Source organism: Erpetoichthys calabaricus, chromosome 2 (assembly GCF_900747795.2).
Source record: "Erpetoichthys calabaricus chromosome 2, fErpCal1.3, whole genome shotgun sequence".
Lineage (NCBI taxonomy): Eukaryota > Metazoa > Chordata > Cladistia > Polypteriformes > Polypteridae > Erpetoichthys > Erpetoichthys calabaricus.
Genome location: NC_041395.2, coordinates 281067011 through 281080241, shown reverse-complemented (window position 1 = coordinate 281080241; position 13231 = coordinate 281067011). Strand labels below are relative to the sequence as shown.

The 13231-nt window shown below is 38.1% G+C and overlaps 1 protein-coding gene across 1 annotated transcript in view; it reads right to left on the bottom strand.

Moving 5' to 3' along the window:
* Positions 1–13231, bottom strand: part of ptpn20 (protein tyrosine phosphatase non-receptor type 20) — a 211339-nt gene that overhangs the window by 61685 nt on the left and 136423 nt on the right. Inside the window, exons 28-30 of the mRNA XM_051922606.1 lie at positions 12765–12863; positions 4602–4948; positions 4125–4377 (exon numbers count right to left, since the gene is read on the bottom strand). Of these exons, the coding sequence (XP_051778566.1) occupies positions 4125–4377; positions 4602–4948; positions 12765–12863 (699 nt within the window). The remainder of the gene's footprint in view (positions 1–4124; positions 4378–4601; positions 4949–12764; positions 12864–13231) is intronic.

The following is a 13231-nucleotide window of genomic DNA, read 5'->3' as shown; positions in this document are numbered from 1 at the left end:
CACATAATGACAGTAGTCTTTAACTAAGCTTTCAGAACTTTAAGAATTAAGATTTAATAATTAATGTATACTAGGGGGCTCTGCCCCCTGCTCACTTCACTTGCCCACCCCTGGGTTTGGTTTACCGGATATACAATTTAAAGAGATTGTTATTTTCTTGTGAATTGTTACATATGCATTATTTTCACTTTTACTTTAAAACTTTTGTAAAAACAATATTTGTCCTTTATTTCCGGTCCTGGGTGTGGCTAAATCTCTTTCTCACGGGACGTATAACGCTGCTTGCATTGTGATGGGGGGGCTGAACGCAGGCTAAGGAGAGGCAGTCGGAACAGCTGCTGTCTTGCTGGTGCTGCTGGCGAGCTGTGTGCTCTGCTTGTCACGCTGCGTGTCGATCATTTAAAAGCCTGTACAACAGCTGTCCTTTGCCACTTCGTGTCCCTACCGCTCACATTGTGGTGTGTGTGTGTGTGTGTGGGGGGGGGGGGGGGGGGGGGGGATCTGAATGCACGCTAAGGAGATGCGTTCGGATCATCTGCTGGCTTGCTGCTGGTGAACTGCGTGTTCTGCTTGTGTTTGTTTTAAGAGCTGGGAGCACATGAAGTGTGTCTGCCAAAAGCATTCCAACAACTGCTAGGTTAGATGTCCATGAACTTGTTTTAAATTGTAAGTAGGGCGTGACATGCAAAAGTCACTGTCTCACGGGTTTTGCTTCCTAAGGTTGTAGTGTCTAGTCTCACGTAACGTCAAAGTGTCTCTCTGAGATGATCACGTCTCGTGTGTCGTCAAAGTGACTTTCCGAGATGATCATGTCTCGATCACTTTGCTCAACCTTCCCCCACCCACACCCAAAATCCGGAGGTGCGCTATGCTCCTGCCACTTCGCATCTCTCCCGCTCGCATTGTGAAAGGGGGGAGCTGAGCGCTCACTAAGGAGATGCGGACGGATCAGCTGCTGGCTTTGTGCTGCTGCTGCTGAGGTGCGTGTTCTGCTTGTCAACCAGTGCGTTGATCATTTAAAAGAATGTACAGCAGCTGTCCTTCTGTCTCACTGCCTTGTCTCGCGGGACGTCAAATTGTCTTCCGAGAAGATCACGTCTCGTCTCCCTCCTAAGATTTCCCAAGATTTTTTTTTTATAAAAGAGAGATGTGAATGGTTATACTCATTTGTTGCTTGAAAAAATTATAAAATGTTCTAATATAAAAAATATAAGTTAACATTCATTAAAAATGTCCTTTTACATTTCTATGTGCTTTCTTTGTCCAGCTAGGATATTTTCAGTTATTGGTTTGCAATGCAGATTAATTCAATAAGTAATAATTGCCCACTCCACTTACAGGGTACGTTAGGGTCCAGGTCCACTTTTATTTTCTAACATGTATATCCAGTTCAGGGTCAGAGGGGCCAGAGGTCATCATGAGAATATTGGGGGCAAGGTGGAAACTTGTCCTTGGCAGAGTTCTAGTCTTTGCAGGGCATACTCACATTAATTCATACAAAGCCAATTTACAGTTGCCAGTCAACATAAAATGCACATCTTTTGGGCTGTGGCAGAAGAAGAACAACTGCATAGGCATGCAAACTCTAAAGAGGCCATACCAGGGCTGGGATTCAAACCCATTCGTTGATTGCCTGACGTGTGAGGATTTACTAGAAAGGAATTCTTGGGACAGAAATAGAGCCCGGCAAGGGCTTCCATGTATATTGATACATCAATGAAGAAAAGACACTTCCATGGGAAAAGTAAGACCAGTGTGCGTAATGGATGCTCTGGAAGGGAAACAGAAAGGTTTCAACCTAAGAGGAAACAATGTTTCCTTAGATGATGGTTGTGAGTTGGGGCAGGAGCTGACTGACTGGAAGAAGAGATGACTGGTTTCTGTAAAACTGTGAGTAAAAGGGAGAGAAAGACAGGTAGAAAAAGACTTGAGATAAGTAGCTTTTAGGACAGAAACTGAAAAGTGGAAAGATGTGAAAGTAAATGAATAAGGCCCTGGAAGAAGAAATCAAAAGTTAATAATCAGGCTTAAGGTCAAAAATCGGAAAACAGCAATTGAACCAACTACCTCAAAATGCTAAACAAAATTCAAAGTCAAAAGTCATTAAAAGAAGTTCTATTAATCCATCCATTATCCAATCCGCTATATCCTAACTACAGGGTCACAGGGGTCTGCTGGAGCCAATCCCAGCCAACACAGGACACAAGGCAGGAATCAAACCCCGGGCAGGGTGCACACACACACACACACACCAAGCACACACTAGGGACAATCTGGAATCGCCAATGCACCTAACCTGCATGTCTTTGGACTGTGGGAGGAAACCAGAGTACCCGGAGGAAACCAACACAGACACAGGGAGAACATGCAAACTTCACGCAAGGAGGACCCGGGAAGCGAACCCAGGTCTCCTTACTGCAAGGCAGCAGCGCTACCCACTGCCCCACCGTGCCGCCAAGTTCAATTAATCCAAAAGAAAACAACAAAAGGCACACACAAGGTTTTAGTTTGACTATCCACAATCTTGGACAGCCTGAAAGTGCACAAAACTGATCTTTATACTACCGTGATAATGACATCATATGTCTCATACTTCTGACAAAGCAATGCAATTAGCAACTTTGAGTACTGAGAAAAGCGCTATATAAATGTAATGAATTATTATTATTATTTATTAACCAAACATAAAAAAATGCACAAAATGGCGGTACACTAAACACTAAAGCAAGACATGAAAAAATGTGAACTTCATCATAATAAGGGACAATGAGAATCAGATTCTCCACATAACAACACCCATAAATTAACCAAAAACAAAATAAAGGTAAGGAAAGGAAGGCATAAACATACAGTAGTCTAATATAATGCATTATGTTGTATTGTTTGGTCTGTTTATCATTTCTTCTAGGTGCAGATGGCAACCAATAGAGCTCCCATTTTGTTATTCTAGACATGCTAGCAGAGCATTTACTGATGGTGACCAGAAAAAAAGCAGTCAGAAACCGAAATAAAAGTTTAAACAAGAAAGTCAATCAACACCATAACCAAAATGAAAATAAGAGACAAAAAAACTAAGCAAAAATCAAAGCCAGGAACTAATGATGAAAAAAACAGTTTTGAAAATGACAAAAATATGAAAAAAGGTTTCATTAACCATAAACTGAGATGATGAAGTGTTTAGAACAATGACATTTGAACCCATTGCATCATAATTAGCAGGTCCCAACATCTTGGGTCACTGTCCTAACAATGGGAGACGCAAAACGGTGGTACCTGTAAATAACCAAAATGGCAGTGGAATCTGACCAGACAATATTACAGCTATTAATTTCTACATCATTTCAAAAACTGATTTCAGAATTAGATTCCTGAACTAGACAACAGTAAAAAGTGTAAAAACACCTGATTTGTGCTAATAAAAGGCACGGGATTTACTGAAAAACAGATTCCTAATGCCTTTATCCACTATCTTTAAGTAATGTACATAATGAGAGCCAACTACTACTTTTACAGAATGTTTTCATCATTGAGCAGTTGACTTTTATATTAAGGGGAATCAAAATGGTTACAGTAGCAATATTTCATCATTGAAAATGGGACGTTATATATGAAATACTCATTGATATAGACTGTATGGCTAAAGCATTTTAAGATACTTCCTGGTAACTGATTACTAGTCAGAAAATAAAATTAAATTTAGAAACTGCCTAACATTTTTTTGTGAGTTGTGTGAGAGCCTTAGAAATGAAAATGAATGCAACTCTAGTGCCATCTAGTGGATTATGTTCTCTATTCTGTGGACAAACATTCAGGATGAAATAGATAGATAGATAGATAGATAGATAGAGAGATAGATAGATAGATTCACAATTCTAATATGGAAATGCATTTCCCCAAGAAATGCTTTAAGATTATAATAAATATTAAAATAAAATGCTGGTTAATCTCAGGAATATAACAATGTAAAACATCATCATATTAAGTCGTTTAATCAACATTATAGCGTATTGTCTCTCCTAATACAACTGAACTGTAGCAGGTAAATTATAAAACAGGCCGATTCTTTCATGGTGGTTCAGATGCAGAGAGACTGCACAAAATGTATAAATTCAGTTTAATCTCACCCTTCTCTTTTCTTCATGCTCCTCTGTGTCTTCCCATTCATCACCACTGTTGCAAGGAAGTTCAGCCCTAATTTGAGGAGGAGACTGAAGGGATGGTGTAAGAGCTCCTGGCTGTGGGGTAGGGACTAGCGTGGATGGAGTATCTGAACTGCAAGTTGGAGGAGTAATGGAGGTAGAGCTAATAGTCAGATATTCTTCATCTATAGCATCTGGATCAACAATGTTAACCATAGCATCCTTCTCTTCTAGTGTGCTGTGTCACAAAAAAGAGCACAAACAAAATGTTATGAAAAAACAACTAAATAATAAACTACATTTTTCATTTCCGTCCTTTGTAGTGTATGTCTCAGCTGCAGTATTTAACCTAGTGATGACCACTGGCTGGTTGACTTGCTTTAATGTACACAAGAAAGAACACTACAAATAGAGAACAGTATTTCATAGAAAATAGTGTATATTCACAACAGAAATGATTACCTTTCTACATCATTCCGGGTCAAGTCATTTTCAGAGTAACAATTTTGCCTTACATCATCAGCAAGGATAGTGCATGTTGGGGAAGGACTATCCTCTTCAAGACTGAAATCAGTCTGCTCACACTGTGGTTCTGTCGAAACACAGAAGGATGTGGCCACAATTCCTTCTTCTAACATCTCATCATTGTTTGTAGTGCTTCCATCCTTTTGGGTGACATCCTCCAAATGATCTAAAGCCAGATTTAAATTCTCTTTCTGCTCTGTAACCAAGCATTTATGTTCCAGTATGTTTAAGGATGGTTTGTGATGTTTGGAGCTAATCTCTTTCACCGGAGAAGGAGCAGGGCTCTGCAAAAGCAAAATGTACAATGTTAAATTAAACAAACAAGAACAGTGTTTTTTAAAATTCATTTTTGTTTACTAAAAATAATATATAAACACAAGGAATTCATCACTCTTCACTACAGAGTTAGAAAAGAGCAAGTTTTGAAATTTATTTATGCTCACACACTGCAGAATTTAACAAAAGCACCACCATTACTATCATACTATATCTTAGCACTATTATTATCATACTATATTGATCAGTACACCATGCATCCATTTTCTTTTGATAGTTTTTCAGGTCAGTACCAAATAAAAGGAACAAGTATAAAGCAGATCTGGAGGACATGGCAGTTCATCAAATGGTGTTCAGAATTCTCACCATTCAATGTAATATTATGTTTTTAGACTGTGGATAGAAGCAAGAATCTCTAGAATAAAATTGTGACGATAATGGAGAACATTAAATCATCATACAAGAGATATCCTGCATTAGAATGGAACCTGGGGCACATATGCAAGAGGTCCAATGTGTTGTTGTGAATTATGTCACTCAACAATTAATTTCATTTTTATAAGGCTCTCTTCCTCCAACTTTGAAATGAAAATTTGGGGGTTTGTGGCAGGATTGGCACTCCAGCTACTGTAAAAAAAAACTTCACACAGTTCCATTGCATTTGAGCTAGTATGGTGCTGAGGTGTCACCCATTGCATGGCTGCACTCAGGTCCTGTGGTGGGTGCGGCAATGCGCTGTATCAATGCATGCGCCTAACCTCTCTCTCTCTTCTCCCTTCTCTGAGAACAGACTCACAGCACTTAGAAAATGCAAACATGTACAAAATATAAGGTAAGGGGCATATAAAACATTTAGAAGCCTACACATCTAAGTAACATAAAAAGCAATGCACACACCTTTAAGCTTTAAGTAAACTCTATTTAAAGTCGCTGCTAACAGGAGACTAAGATAGTACTAAGATTGTACAAGATTTGGCCAGTTGACAAATGAGTAGTGGAAAACTCCAGTTAACAGAATTACTGGAAAAATAAATCCCTAGGCAGTCTATAGCCCTTTGAATCAGGAAATGGCAGAGTTCAGCCAACCTATGGTATCCCAACTGGCCACCCATCCCCTCCTGCAGTACTGTATAATATCATACACCATTTAAGGAAGTCCATGACTGTAATATGATGTGGTCACTTATCAGAACTTTCCATATCGCTTCCTTGACAGTGAGATCTATCTAACGCACTTTATAAAAATTAAGAAAACAATTGTGTAATTTGGCAATACAATAAATGAATTAAAAAGTGAATACTCCAAAGCACAGTATAGCTTATTTACAGCAAAAATAATTCTCACAGCTAAAATAGACTGCATATGTAGGCTCAAATTGTGAATGTACTGTACATGCTACCTTGTTAATTGCTTTCATAATTCTGAACACTATTAATCTCAACATTTGTTAGCTTCAGGTTCCAATTTTCTACAGAATGCAGTTAGTTCAGAAAAAAAACATTAAAGGTTTATATCTGTAACTATTAGCTTCATTGGGCACTCTTAAGCAGATGCTAAAGGGTCCTAGCTATTTATTTGGCATTTTTGATTGTAGCTGTACTTTTTTTTACTGTAATCCCATACAATACTTCATTAATATACTGGAAAATGTTCAGTTTCTTCACAGGTAAAATTTTTATAAAATTAGAATTGAAAGCATGCCTTTTCCTTTTCATTAAATGTTTTCATTTTTACATTTTACTTTCCCCATACAATTCTTAATATACTACACCTCCTCTTTGAATGTTTTCTTGCTACTGAAATACTGAAAGAATGTCTTATAACTGATACTTTCATTTTAGCTGTGCTTTTCAGTGGCATTTGAAAGTGTTGGACTTGTACACATTATACAATTGTGGGGATACACTTATTCTACACTGTATGAAGTACAGCTTCAACTGAACCCACTGATCCTTAATTATCTTTATACATAAATACTCAGGTTACTAAATATTTATGTGAATAGCTTACTCAAATTTAACAACTTGAGCTTTTGCAAATATGCTCTGCCACAACACTGTGAAACCTTTTTTATGTTATAATTACAAGGTATAACATAACATAACATGACTACCTGTACTCTTCTGTACTGATTACTTGAGAATATTACATCCTAACATAAAAGTAAACCTTTTCAGCAAAACTTATAACTGTAAAGGCACGTTTTAAATGTAAAAGAAGATGATTTGGAGTTAAGTTAGTTCTACTCATAAATCTTGGTGACAGAAAGTGGCAATGTGTTGCATGTTGATTAGCACATGCAAGTCAGAATTTCACTGTGATCTGTACACGTGACATCAACAACTCTATAAACCTGAAAGGATAAGCTACAGTACAGTCCAGTAAAGCAGGGTCTTAATGGTATTGCTGCATTTCACTCTGTGTCCATTAGAGGGCACATTTGGAGCATATAAATGCCGGAAAGAAGAACGTGAATTCCTATGCAGAGACCTTTTATTTATCTACACATGAGGTATATTTTCTATTGAATAGTTCTGCATTTGTGATTAAAAAAGTGAAGTAGAGCATAGTTTTTAAACTTTTAAACAGGAAAGGGGGCTTTTTATCATGTTGCTTGCACTAAATACATTAATTGCATCAACTATTTAAACAGTGGCCAACAAATTAATCTCCTGCATGTCATACTGTAAACACTAACAAAGTAACTGAATTTAATAGTTGTTAGAGTATTTATAATGCTGTATCTTTTCCAATGTCTGTGTGGAACAATTGCTAACCCCTGTAGTAGTGGTTACTTATTTTGAACTTGTTACTTAACAAAACCTCTGACAGAAAATGTAACTGGCAAACTTATAAATTGGTTACTGTTTAAATGAGCCTAATACACTGTAAAACATGAATTGTATTCATTTCCAACAACTCAGCAGAAAGGGCATCCAACTGTCAAATTTTTTACTCCAATATTTATTTGGCCTCAGCTTTAAAAACCAGGCTAAGGACTCAATAATTGAATTTAGAAATCCTGATTAGATCTTCTGATTAGCTGTACATATTGCATCTCTATCTGTTAGTCATACTGTATGTAACAAAAATGTAAGTAATATAATATTTATAAACCGCCACTAAGCTTCCTTTATTCTGCTTCTCTTCTTGGTATTCTGTTGTGGCATTTGGTGCCACTGCTCTACTGTTCTCCTACCCATGTCATCTGAGATACTGAGAACATTACAACAACAACATGTATTTATATAGCACGTTTTCATACAAATTATGTAGCTCAAAGTGTTTTACAAGATGAAGAAAGAAAAAAGAAAGATATAAAAATAACATTAGGCAATACTAAGTAACAAAGAATAAAGTAAGGTCTGATGGCCAGGAGGACAGAAAAAAACAAAAAACAAAAACTTCAGAGGGCTGGAGAAAAAAAAAAAAACATTTGCAGGGGTTCCAAGGCCGTGAGACCACCCAGCCCCAACTGGGCAAAATTAGAATCATCAAATGGAAAGATTCCATCAACAGATTTAACATCCCCGCAAAGACCACTGTAAAATGCCCTGGAGGGGGTGACCAGCAGTTGGCAGTGGTCTCCAGGATTCTGACTTTGACTGACTTTCTCTGTTATAATTGAATGTGGACCCCCCAGAGGTTTATTTTCTCCAGGGATCCTGTTGACTGGAGTTTTTGTTTTCCTCTCCTCTGTTGTCAACTGGCCATAGTCCATAGTTCAAGAATTAATAACTGGAAAGATAATGTTGGGTTCTGCATACAGTATATTAATCAGTTTCAGATTTTAACAATTTATTCTCCTGTGTGTTTAAACAAATCTTTATGTCTTTATGTGAACTCATTATGTACTTAGTCATTTGTAAAATATATACTTTTACTTTAACTGAGAACTTGTCATAGTGCTATGTGTCTGCACTCAGTAAAGAGCACTATACAAAAGTAAACTGAATAGAATTGCATTAAATACTTCTTTTGCCTCATTTAAAAACTGGCTTGATTTTAAGATTCAGAACTTTTGTTTCTTTTTTCCTTAACCAGCAGCCAAACAATAATGAGATATACACTTTTGACAAACAAAGGCTGTACTCACCACCAGCACACCACCCTTCACAACACTACGTTCTTTATGTGATCACTTCCAACAACCTGTGCATTTTAGTGAGTTTCTCCCAGCACTTCTAGTGCACACACCACACAGCCATTCACACACATTTTCCATTCCTTAGACATCTTTTCACCTTGATATTTCCTGCATTTAGTTTAAGACCTTTTGCTTCCAAAGTAGCATTCCATTCTGATCCATACACCTTCAGTTACATTCCTCTTTTTGCCATCGATACAAGATCAGTTAAGTACAAAAACTCCCATAGTAATCCTTATTGCATTTCTCTGGCTATCACCTCCACCACAAAAATAATGGACTCCAAATGGACCTCTAATGCAGATCTGTCTTCACATCAAAATTGTCCTGGCCACCGTTTGTGCTACTTCATATACTGGCATCACCACAGACACTAACCATTTATTCACACCTTATCTTTCTCAGTGCTTGCTTCACCATCTCTCATGGAGTCCTGTCAAATGCCTTTAAAGATCCACAAATGTATAATGCCACTTATTTGTCTTAACCTGACAAAAAATATTCCAACTGTTGTTCTCTTACCAGACATGAAACTGGACTGCTTTTTGCCAACTGTACCCACTCCATAATTTTTTGGCACTCTCTCAACCTCAATACCTCCACCAAAAGCTTGACTACTCGTTATCACCCACACTTCAATGGAAATATTAAGGGCCTATACAATAACTGATGAAGCATATAAGCAAGCACAAGACTACAGGATGTGTCCTCCTTTGAAGGACTTTAGACATTGTAGTAACATGAAAGGAGGTGAATGAAGGTTAAAAGTAAATAAAACCAGGAATAACTCACAGAACACAGAGTACCCTGGGCCTGTCTGTTGACTGCACTCGATGTACATGCCGTGTTCACATGCTATGGGAGCTTTCAGAGTTACCATTTTCGTCGTTGTACCTTCTTAATTCATTCTGTTCATGTGCTATTCCCAATGGAGTCTCAGTAGAAACATTAGTTTGCTGTTGATTTGCTGTTCGATGTTTTCAAAAATTAAATCAAAGATTTGCTGCCATTTTTTTGTGAAAATGAAAAGCCAATGAAGCTCATTATGTAGATATTGCATCATTTCACATGCACACCTACCATAATGTTGTTTTGGATGATTTATTTTATTATATTTTATTTTATATAACAAAGTGAGTTAAGAGATCAGGGTTACTGTACTTTAAAACATGATGAAATGGATTATCTAATTTATCTCTGAATTTTCCTAGGTATAGCTAGTTGCAGAATCCCCCCCACCTTCACAAGCTTGTATTCTAAACGATCCCCCATAGCCAGTGAAAGCAGGTTGAGACTGAATAAAGCATTTCTTTAAAGAGATGGAGACGGTTTTAAAGGTGGGTAGCCAAAAGACACAGGGGTTGCAAATGCTAAGATGGGGCAAAGACAAACCTGAAATAGAATGAAGTGCTGGACAAAGTGCAGATATAAATAGCATATTATGATAGATGTGGTATGATCAATGATTTTCTAGACCAGTGCTTCCCAAACTCTGTCCTGGGGACCCCCTGTGGCTGCAGGTTTTTGTTCCAACCACCTTCTGTTTTTAATTGGACTCCTGGGCTAATTAAGTGAATTGTTACTTCCAAATTTCTGTGTTTAGGGAACAATATAGAAATTAGAAAACTAAGTTTGGGGAAAAAAATAATAAAACGCACCAAGCAGTTATATGGGAATAATGTGTTTTTTTTTGATTTTTAACAATATTTTCATCTTGATTTTCATTCTACTTTTCCAGGTGTTCTAATTATTTAATTAATCCATTATTTACTAATTAGTGGGTCTGACGCTAAAGTAGTTGTGGCCTTTCATGATTCAGTGTTGTCTGCCTGGGTGTCTGCTCTGCTCGTTTTTAATTGTCATTAATAAGATACAACAAAGGGGGAAAACTGCCTGTTCTAGCATATAACATGAATTTTAATTATACTGTACTGCTCTTATCATCATTCAATAAACAACTGTGAAGTATAAACAGCAGACTAAATTGCCCTGAACACATATTTGAGTGCCAACCTCATCCTGTCTTTCATATACAGTGTATCCGGAAAGTACTCACAGCGCATCACTTTTTCCACATTTTGTTATGTTACAGCCTTATTCCAAAATGGATTAAATTCATTTTTTTCCTCAGAATTCTACACACAACACCCCATAATGACAACATGAAAAAAGTTTACTTGAGGTTTTTGCAAATTTATTAAAAATAAAAAAATTGAGAAGGTACATGTACATAAGTATTCACAGCCTTTGCCGTGAAGCTCGAAATTGAGCTCAGGTGCATCCTGTTTCCCCTGATCATCCTTGAGATGTTTCTGCAGCTTCATTGGAGTTCACCTGTGGTAAATTCAGTTGATTGGACATGATTTGGAAAGGCACACACCTGTCTATATAAGGTCCCACAGTTGACAGTTCATGTCAGAGCACAAACCAAGCATGAAGTCAAAGGAATTGTCTCGAGGCACATATCTGGGGAAGGTTACAGAAAAATTTCTGCTGCTTTGAAGGTCCCAATGAGCACAGTGCCTCCATCATCCATAAGTGGAAGAAGTTCGAAACCACCAGGACTCTTCCTAGAGCTGGCCGGCTATCTAAACTGAACGATCGGGGAAGAAGGGCCTTAGTCAGGGAGGTGACCAAGAACCCGATGGTCACTCTGTCAGAGCTCCAGAGGTCCTCTGTGGAGAGAGGAGAACCTTCCAGGAGGACAACCATCTCTGCAGCAATCCACCAATCAGGCCTGAATGGTAGAGTGGCCAGACGGTAACCACTCCTTAGTAGCCCACCTGGAGTTTGCCAAAACGCACCTGAAGGAAGAAAATTCTCTGGTCTGATGAGACAAAAATTGAACTCTTTGGTGTGAATGCCAGGCGTCATGTTTGGAGGAAACCTGGCACCATACCTACAGTGAAGCATGGTGGTGGCAGCATCATGCTGTGGGGATGTTTTTCAGCGGCAGGAACTGGGAGACTAGTCAGGATAAAAGGAAAGATGACTGCATCAATGTACAGAGACATCCTGGATGAAAACCTGCTCCAGAGCGCTCTTGACCTCAGACTGGGGCGACGGTTCATCTTTCAGCAGGACAACGACCCTAAGCACACAGCCAAGATATCAAAGGAGTGGCTTCAGGACAACTCTGTGAATGTCCTTGAGTGGACTAGCCAGAGTCCAGACTTGAATCCGATTGAACATCTCTGGAGAGATCTTAAAATGGCTGTGCACCGACGCTTCCCAGCCAACCTGATGGAGCTTGAGAGGTGCTGCAAAGAGGAATGGGTGAAACTGGCCAAGGATAGGTGTGCCAAGCTTGTGGCATCATATTCAAAAAGACTTGAGGCTGTAATTGCTGCCAAAGGTGCATTGACAAAGTATTGAGCAAAGGCTGTGAATACTTATGTACATGTGCTTTCTCAGTTTTTTTATTTTTAATAAATTTTCAAAAACCTCAAGTACACTTTTTTCACGTTGTCATTATGGGGTGTTAAGTGCAGAATTCTGAGGAAAAAAATGAATTTAATCCATTTTGGAATAAGGCTGTAACATAACAAAATGTGGAAAAAGTGATGCGCTGTGAATACTTCCTGGATGCACTGTACATGATAGTTATATCCTGAGAAATGCCAGCATTCACATCCACTCCTAGTTTATTATACAGCACATAATCATAGCATCTCACCAGAGCTGCAAAGTCAATTTCTGGAAGGACACCAGCAAGAGGTCGACATAAAGACAGCTTGACTTCAGTGGGTGGACCTCGTAATATGTGAAGAACTTCCTGCATTCAGAAAAAAATATATATTAACTAAAAGAAACACATTATGAAGATTTTAAATTTTTGAATGGACTTTAGCAAAGAATGAATTGAATAGGGAGTATTTTAATTGCTGAAAGGACTACTGTAAATCATAGAGGACTGGCAATAATTAATTAAATGTTAATAGCCTTCAGAGAGATGAGCGTGATATACTGTAAACCTGCACTATAAAGGAGAGCCTGAAACCCATTTCCAGCTTACTCAGTGCTTGTTTTGCCAAAAACATCACCAGAAGCTAATGTTAACTGTTACAGTATCACATAATAGATATCAGCAGAGAAGTATGTCCACTTCTTTTTCTTCTTCTAAGGCTTTTTCCACTTTCATGT